The following is an 8,985-nucleotide window of genomic DNA, read 5'->3' as shown; positions in this document are numbered from 1 at the left end:
GCCAAATATGAGTAGCACTAGCTGTCACCTGAAGCCAAGGCCACGAATACGTATGACTAGGGGGCTGGTATTTGAACAGTTGTGTAGAAAAGGCTCCCTCCATGTAAAGGTCGAACGAGGAGCCTGTTTCTAAGCATAAACTGTGCAGACTTACTGTAGAACCGGACCTCCCTTTCCGGACCTTCCTATCTCTCCATTGTCTCTCCATTGTCTCTCCATTGACTCTTTTTCTTCCTTCATTCTCATTCTCTCAAACCCCCACCTCTCCTTTCCTCCCCCCCCCCCCCCATTCCCTTCTGTCCCTGCAGTGGGCCGTCTGTCAGAGGAGTGTGAGTACTTTGCCTACGGTCTGAGCTCCAGTGGTTCTGACTGGGTGACGGTGCATTTCCTCAAGGCTGATGACCTCACTACCCTGCCTGACCTCCTGGAAAGGGTTAAGTTCAGCTGCCTGGCCTGGACCCACGATGCCCGAGGAATTTTCTACAACTGCTACCCACGACAGGACGGCAAGGCTGATGGTAAGCAAGACACGTACACACACATGCGCGTGCACACGCCCACTCGCCCACACGCACACACACATGCCCCTTCCCACCTCTGAGCTCTCTCTCTCTCTCTCTCTCTCTCGCTCTCTCTCACACATACAGTGGGAGAAATAATTATTTGATCCCCTGCTGATTTTGTTAGTTTGCCTGATTACAAAGAAATGAGCGGTCTATAATTTTTATGGTACTTTTATTTTAACAAATAGAGACAGAATATCAACAAAGAAGTCCAGAAAAAACACATTATATAAAGTTATAAATTCATTTGCATTTGATCGAAGGAAATAAGTATTTGATCCCCTACAAACCAGCAAGAATTCTGGCTCATACAGACCGGTTATATGCCCATGAGGCACACAGATTAGTCCTGTCACTTTAAGAAAGTACTCCTAATCTCTGTTTGTTATGGGTATAAAAGACACCTGTCAATAGAATCAATCTCTTCCATTCCAACCTCTCCACCACCATGGGCAAGACCAAAGAACATTCAAAGGACAGGCTGGAATGGGCTACAAGACCATCAGCAAGAAGCTTGGTGAGAAGGAGACAACTGTTGGTGCAATTATTAGAAAATGGAAGAAATACAAAATAACCATCAATCGCCCTCGGCCTGGAGCTCCATGCAAGATCTCGCCTCGTGGGGTAAGGATGATCATGAGAAGGGTGAGGGATCAGCCCAGAACTACACGGGAGGAGCTTGGTAATGATCTCAAGGCAGCTGGGACCACAGTCACCAAGAAAACCATTGGTAACACACTACACCGTAACAGATTGAAATCCTGCAGTGCCTGCAAGGTCCCCCTGCTCAAGAAGGCACATGTACAGGCCCATCTGAAGTTTGCCAATGAACACTTAAATGATTCAGAGAAGGCTTGGGAGAAGGTGATGTGGTCAGATGAGACCAAAATTGAACTCTTTGGCATAAATTCGACTCGTCGTGTTTGGAGGGAGAGAAATGCTGAATGCTACAATCCCAAGAACACCATCCCCACCGTCAAACACGGAGGTGGAAACATTATGCTTTGGGGTTGTTTCTCTGCTAAGGGTACAGGACGACTTCACTGCATTGAGAGGCCAATGGACGGGGCCATGTACCGTAAGATCTTGGACGAGAACCTCCTTCCCTCAGCCAGAGCACTGAGGATGGGTCGTGGATGGGTCTTCCAGCATGACAATGACCCAAAACATACGGCCAAGGCAACGAAGGAGTGGCTCAAGAAGAAGCACACTAAGGTCATGGAGTGGCCTAGCTAGTCTCCAGACCTTAATCCTATAGAAAATTTGTGGAGGGAGCTGAAGCTTCGAGTTGCCAAGCAAAAGCCTTGAAACCTTCAGGTTTTGGAGAGGATCTGTAAAGAGGAGTGGACCAAAATCCCTCCTGAGATGTGTGCAAACCTGGTGACCAACTACAAGAAACGTCTGACTTCTGTGCTTGCCAACAAGGGTTTCTCCACCAAGTACTAAGTCATGTTTTGCTTGGGGATCAAATACTTATTTCCTTCGATCAAATGCAAATTAATTTATAACTTTATATAATATGTTTTTCTGGACTTTTTTGTTGATATTCTGTGTCTATTTGTTAAAATAAAAGTACCATAAAAATGATAGACCGCTCATTTCTTTGTAATCGGGCAAACTAACAAAATCAGCAGGGGATCAAATAATTATTTCCCCCACTGTATACTCTATCCACCTTAGTGAGAGGACACAGACACAGACACACACACACACACACTCACACACACGTGTTCTCATCAACGATACTGTGTGCACACACCCAACTACAACCACAAACATTTTGTTTGAGGTAAGGAAAGAAAAAGAGAGACAGAGAAAGGGGAAGTAAGAAAATGTTGCTAAACAGTGGTAAGCAAAGCATTTCCTTGTCATAGGCCACTTTATATAAAAGGTAGCAAATCCACTTTCTGCTTTCCACCACAGGAACAGAGACCACATCCAACATCAACCAGAAACTCTACTACCATGTGATCGGCACCAATCAATCGGAGGACATTCTGGTGGCCGAATTCCCGGACCATCCTAAGTGGCACAGTGGTGTGACTGTGGGTTTCGACTCTTCCTCATTTCAACCTGTCTCCTCCCTCTGCTCAATCTCTCTGTCCTCCGTGACCTACTTCTTTTCTCCAATTGACTGTACCTCCATTCCTGCTATGTAGGCTTCTTTCCTTCTATCAAACAACTTGATTTAGTGTATAAGACTATAAGACTCCCTCTCTCCCTCTCTCTCTCTCTCTCTCTCCCTCTCGCTCTCTTTCGCTCTCTCTCTCTCTCTCCCTCCAGGTGTCAGATGATGGCAGGTATGCTGTTCTCTCCATCACAGAGGGCTGCGAGCCTGTTAACCAGCTGTGGTACTGTGATCTGCAGCAGCTGCCCAATGGCATCACAGGTCTGTTTAGAATATCTCACCACCTGTGGCTGCCTGACATTCTGTGTGCATGTCAATAGTCAGAAGTGACGTCCTCTCCTCCTCTCGTTTCCTTAACGTCTGCCGAACTGAAAAAAAAGACAGGTGGATCATGATGACCTAAATGCCAACCTGTTCTCAGTTATCTTACCTGCTAAAATGAGTCTTCATTAAAAAAAACCTATGTGGTGGCTTGGGGCGGTCCAGTGATCTAGCATCACGGTATGTCGGCATTGGTTCGAATCTGGCCCATGCCCTGCTGCACTTCCTCTCCTCCTGTCTTTCTCTACTGTCTCTGTCCAATTAAAAAAATATACAAGAGTGGGACTGCATACGTATCTCACCATCCTACATACCAATACTCTAGGCCCCTAGGTCCTGCTCACCACCAAGGAAGCAGACAACGAGAGGAACCGCTTCAAGTCATTCATATTTACACTTCCCCTTTGTCTGCCGTATCACCCAACCTATAGGCCTGCTCCCCTGGGTGAAGCTGGTGGATAACTTTGAGGCGCAGTACTCCTACATCACCAACGAGGGCAGTGTCTTCACCTTCCGCACCAACCTGGAGGCCCCGCGTTACAGCCTGATCAACATAGACCTGGATAAACCAGACAAGGATCTCTGGAGAACCCTCATACCCCAGCACGACAAAGATGTCCTGGGTAAGAGACACTACAGACCAGACCTACCGTTTTTTTTCTTCTATTTCTGAAATCTGCGCCTTGTGGTCTATCGTGCTGTTTTCTGTTCTCCCTGGTGGCTAATTGATTGATTGTTATGATGGATTGGTTAGAGAGTCCACTCTTCTGGTGTTTCAGATTTTAATCAGTCCCTGATTAGCGTGGAAAGGAAAAGAAGCTGTGCCACTGTGTGTGTGTGTGTGTGTGTGTGTGTGTGTGTGTGTGTGTGTGTGTGTGTGTGTGTGCGTGTGTGTGTGTGTGTGTGTGATAGGACAGAGCGAGTGTGTGTGTGTGTGTGTGTGTGTGTGTGTGTGTGTGTGTGCGTGTGTGTGTGTGTTTGTACTGAGGGCCTTCCTCACACACCGCCTGCTCTAGTCCTGAATGGCTGGGAGCTCGCCACCAGCGATGGACTGAGCTGTCTTCATCACCCTCTGCAGAGCCTTGGGGTCAACGGCTGTACAGCTGCTGTACCAGGCGGTGATGCAGCCGGACAGGATGCTGTGGGTGGTTGAGGGAGAGGTTGTTGTCCTGGCACCTTTCTGCCAGGGCTCTTACGTCCTCCCTGTAACTCGTCAGTAAATGCGATGATGGTATTGGAGTCGTGTATGGTATCGGAGTTGTGCGAAAGGGGTAGAGGAGGGGATTGAGCACACAGCCCTGGGGGGGCCCTCGTGTTGAGAGTCAGAGTGGAGGAGGTGTTGCTGCCTGTCCTTACCACCTGGGGCCTATCCGTCAAAAAGGATCCAGTTACACAGGGAGGTGTTCAGACCTAGGGCCCTGAGCTTAGTGACCAGCTTGGAGGGAACAATGGTGTTGAATGTTGAACTGTAATCATTGAACAGCATTCTCAATCGGTATTCCTATCGTCCAGGTGAGATAAAGCACTGTGCAGTGCAAAGGCATTTGCGTCATCCGTGGGTTAGGGTTAGGGTTAGGGTTAGGGTTAGGCTATTTTGGGCAGTATGTGAATTGGAATGGGTCCAGGGTGTCTGGTAGGGTGACACGGGTCCAAGCAGTTCAGTGTTCAATTTGTTTTCAGCTTCGTCCTGAGGCAGTAAGTCAGTAAGTATGTTTGTAGATAGTGAGTCTAAATAAAGTCAGTCTGAAGAAACAAACAACAACAAATGTATATATACACAGTATACTGTATAGTATATATACTGTATATACAGTATATATACTATACTGTAAATGTTCTGTAATTCATTCACAAAACTGTTTCTTTTTGTTGGATTAACTACAGTAGTATCCTAATACAGTATCAGGAACAGACTGACATCTATCTGCCATTTGTTACATTTCCGAAAATTAACTGAGTGTATTTATTTCTGGCCCTAGGCTTTGTAGCCTGTGTGAACCAGCACCACCTGCTGGTGAACTACGTTCATGACGTGAAGGACATCCTCCAGCTGTTTGAGCTTGGCAGCGGGACGCTGATCCAAGACCTGCCTCTGGACGTGGGCACTGTGGCGGGCCTCAGCTGCAAGAAGAAACACTCTGACTTCTTCTACAAGTTCACCTCATTCACTCAACCCGGTACTGTAGCAAGCTAAAATGGTTTTGTCAAAAGTTTTGCCTTGGAAAAGGAAGTATCTGAAATACAGGACCTTTGACCCATATGCACTCTGACCTCTATGAACTTTGTGTCCAGGGATCATCTACCACTGTGACCTGAGTCAGGCCTCTCCAGAGCCCAGAATGTTCAGAAAGACGGAGGTGAAGGGCATCCAGCAGGGCGACTATGAGACAAACCAGGTCAGACTGACAACAATGAGACCAGTAATGCGGCGTCCCAATTCGACCCTTTTTCCTAAAATGTGCCCTTGTGCACTCCTCCACATGGACTTAAAGGCACTGTCCAGTGACAGAGCAAAGCAGGAATAGCCAAAACAGAGGGATGTAGGAGGGACTGTGAGATACAGATAGGTTTCTGAACAAGTGAGTAGAGTTAAGTCAAGTGGACAGGAGAACCAACTGTCTGGTAAAAATACTCCCATCTTCTTGACAAACCCAGTCAGACAATGTTGTTGTGTGTTGCAGGAGTTTTACCCCAGTAAGGATGGAACTAAGATTCCCATGTTCCTGGTGCATGCCAGGGGCCTAAAGAAGGACGGTTCACATCCTGTTTTCCTCTATGGATACGGAGGCTTTGAACACTCCATCCAACCACACTACCAGTTAGTATCACAAACAGACCAAAAAAGAGGTTCAGTGTGTGTATTGTGGTGGATTTTCTATCAAAATTTACCATAGTATCATGTTCTGTGTCTTTGTGATGTGTGATACCTGTCAATACCCCCCCCCCCCCCCCCACCATCACTCTCTCTCTCTCTCTCTCTCTCTCTCTCTCTCTCTCTCTCTCTCTCTCTGTCAGTGCTGCCTACCTGCTGTTTGTCAGACATCTGGGGGGCATCCTGGCGGTGGCCAATATCAGAGGAGGAGGGGAATATGGCCTGACCTGGCACAAAGGTAGAGTATAGAACCTACAGCACCTGAAAAGACATGATCAGTGTAAGCTGTAGTTATCTGTATGTGCATACATTTACCTTTTCCTACATGTGAATAGCTTTTCTAAACCAGATGTTTATTTATTTTTACACTCCAAAAATCAGTTTTTGTCGGCTTTAATGCAGGCTACGCTGATTAGTTGCGCCCTATATTTTTTGTACATGTCTCTTTGATACGTGGATGTTTATGTTTGATATTGTATAATGTGCTTATATGCTGATCTGTGTTATTTGTATGTTTTGTATAAAACATTTTATTCACTATGCACCGGTGTGGGCAATTGTAATGATCACGACACCCGCATATCAAAAAAGATGGCTTTGGCAAATATCACGATGCTCTGATGAAGGCTTTAGCCTGTCTGTCTTTTTTCAAATAGTTTGGAGTAACGCCTTTTCCTGTGGTTCCATGAACTTGGGGTTTCATTTGAAGCCAGTGCTCCATATGGCACAGAGCACCCCGCCAACGACCTAGCCAAGCAGCCCACCTGTTCCACTCATGACTGACATGTAACCCTGGCTGATCTCTGTGTCCCTGCAGCTGGTTCTCTGGGGAACAAGCAGAACTGTTTCACTGACTTTCAGTGTGCAGCGGAGTATCTGATCCAGGAGAACTACACCACCGCCGGCCTTATCACCATCAACGGAGCCTCCAACGGCGGCCTGCTCGTGGGTATGGAGAGAGGGAGTTCAAAAACCATACTCTATGAAGCATCCCCTTATTTTACTTATTTTTTTTCATTTTTTTAAAGGCCATCATTCTAAATTGACTCCCAGTTACATCGATCATAACATTGCTTCATTTCTTATATCTTCAGCATAATTGTTAATGTCAAATCCATCTAACAGTACTTGGCTACTTCGCTTCAATTAATTAGTGATTAAACAGCACATTAAACAGTAGTTAGCAACATAATTTAGAAAGACTGCCAGCCATATGGCCTTGTACAGTACAAATCCAACTCATGTGAACTTCCTCACAGTATAAGTGGCCATTTAGGAAAGATTGGATTATGCTGTAATTGTTTTTGTGTGCGTGTACTGTGTGTGTGTTTATACTGGTGTGTGTGTGTGTGTGTGTGTGTGTGTGTGTGTGTCCGAACAGGAGCATGTGTGAACCAGCGCCCTGAGCTGTTTGGTTGTGCTGTGGCCTCTGTGGGCGTGATGGACATGCTGAAGTTCCATAAGTTCACCATTGGCCACGCATGGACCACCGACTATGGCTGTGCAGATGACCCCGAGCAGTTCAAATGGCTCATCAAGTATGACCGACACACCGACACACACACACACACACACGACACACGACACACACACACACACACACACACACACACACACACACACACACACACACACACACACACACACACACAAACACACACACCCACACACACACACACACACACAGACACTCTACTGTATATACACTGAAGTGGCTCATAAGGTATGTTTGTAAGCAATTGCTCAATTTATTTAATTCATGAATGACTTTGCAACCTCTTTACTCTCAAGTTTACCTCACCATTTGCTTGTCCCTCTTTTCCTCTCCTTCCCCCTCTCTCCTAGGTACTCTCCTCTCCACAACCTCCCCCCTGCCCCCTACACAGGTCCTGCCTACCCTGCCATACTGCTACTGACTGGGGACCACGATGACCGGGTGGTGCCCCTCCACACCCTGAAGTACTGTGCCACCCTGCAGCATGGCGTGGGCAGCAGCCCCGGGCAGCACCAGCCTCTGATGGTCAGGGTGGATACCCGTAGCGGGCACGGGGCAGGCAAACCCACAGCTAAGGCTATACTGGAGGACACTCACACCTTCTCCTTCATAGCCCAGACTCTGGGACTAAAATGGAGAGAGTGAGAGGGAGACAAAAGGGGGAGGAAAATGAAGAAACTGGAAGGAGAGCAGGGGGTATTTAACTAATACTGTAAATTATCGTAATAGCGATTCTTAAAACTAACCAAATCAACAAACTACAAACTAAATCAGACTCAATTCAAGAGAACACAGTTTTACAAACAATGAAGGTTTCCCCATGGTCACGCAATCTTTTAAATCAAAACATTAAATAAAAAACGTTTCTATGAATTTGTATGTAATACAATTATTTGTATTCTATGTTTGTCTTCATTTTGATCATTTTATAGGTCTATTTACTTAATTTCTCTTTTCAGGGATGCAAACTAGTGACTTTTCGGTGAAATTTCTGAATCCAAAATAGGCCATCTACGTGATTTGTGAAACCACGAAAACTGAGAGAAACGTGAGAGAACAGTTTGTGAAAGATTTTATAATCGTTCTCGATTACATTTTGGTTATAACTGGGGAGTGACTTGCAAAGTGAAACGACCAGATGTAATATTCCATCACAAGTGTGTATGTTAAAGAAATGTGACCTATAGAAAAACGTAAGCTTATGAGATTTGAATTTATCATGTAGGCCTTTCCCAGACACTTCCACCCAAAATGTGCAAAAGGTCTGGTGGACCAATGTGTCAGACTTGGCCTTCATTAAGCCAATAGAAAGAGCGTCGAAAACAGATGGCGGAGAGCTAGGCACTTCCCCCCCAGTGCTTCCCCCCCCCCCCCCCCAGTGCTTCCCCCACCACACGTTTCTGATTCAGAGCTACACCTCGCAGCCTTGTGATTATCTGAAATCAAATAATAACAAATACTTTACTCAGTAAATTCACTCCCACGAAGGAGTTTGAGTCATTGTTATTCCAGGTTTATATGCGCTGTGCGCAATAGCTTGGGACCAAGGTTACATAGGCCGAGACTATCAACCCAGTACAGGTTAGTGTGAATTACATGCAAACGT

General features: G+C 46.0%; 1 protein-coding gene across 1 annotated transcript in view; it reads left to right on the top strand.

Annotated features, from left to right (window-relative positions):
* Positions 1–8,303, top strand: part of LOC310815574 (prolyl endopeptidase) — an 11,044-nt gene extending 2,741 nt beyond the window's left edge. The window contains exons 5-15 of the mRNA XM_083685409.1: positions 309–518; positions 2,487–2,608; positions 2,847–2,952; positions 3,444–3,635; positions 4,992–5,189; positions 5,305–5,408; positions 5,694–5,830; positions 6,028–6,122; positions 6,702–6,833; positions 7,266–7,422; positions 7,730–8,303. Coding sequence (XP_083541535.1) covers positions 309–518; positions 2,487–2,608; positions 2,847–2,952; positions 3,444–3,635; positions 4,992–5,189; positions 5,305–5,408; positions 5,694–5,830; positions 6,028–6,122; positions 6,702–6,833; positions 7,266–7,422; positions 7,730–8,024 — 1,748 coding nt within the window. The 3' untranslated portion in view covers positions 8,025–8,303. The remainder of the gene's footprint in view (positions 1–308; positions 519–2,486; positions 2,609–2,846; positions 2,953–3,443; positions 3,636–4,991; positions 5,190–5,304; positions 5,409–5,693; positions 5,831–6,027; positions 6,123–6,701; positions 6,834–7,265; positions 7,423–7,729) is intronic.
* Positions 8,304–8,985: the final 682 nt, after the last annotated feature.

Source organism: Argentina silus, assembly GCF_951799395.1.
Source record: "Argentina silus genome assembly, chromosome: 14".
In the NCBI taxonomy this organism is placed as follows: Eukaryota; Metazoa; Chordata; class Actinopteri; order Argentiniformes; family Argentinidae; genus Argentina; species Argentina silus.
This window is presented reverse-complemented; position numbering and strand designations above follow the sequence as displayed.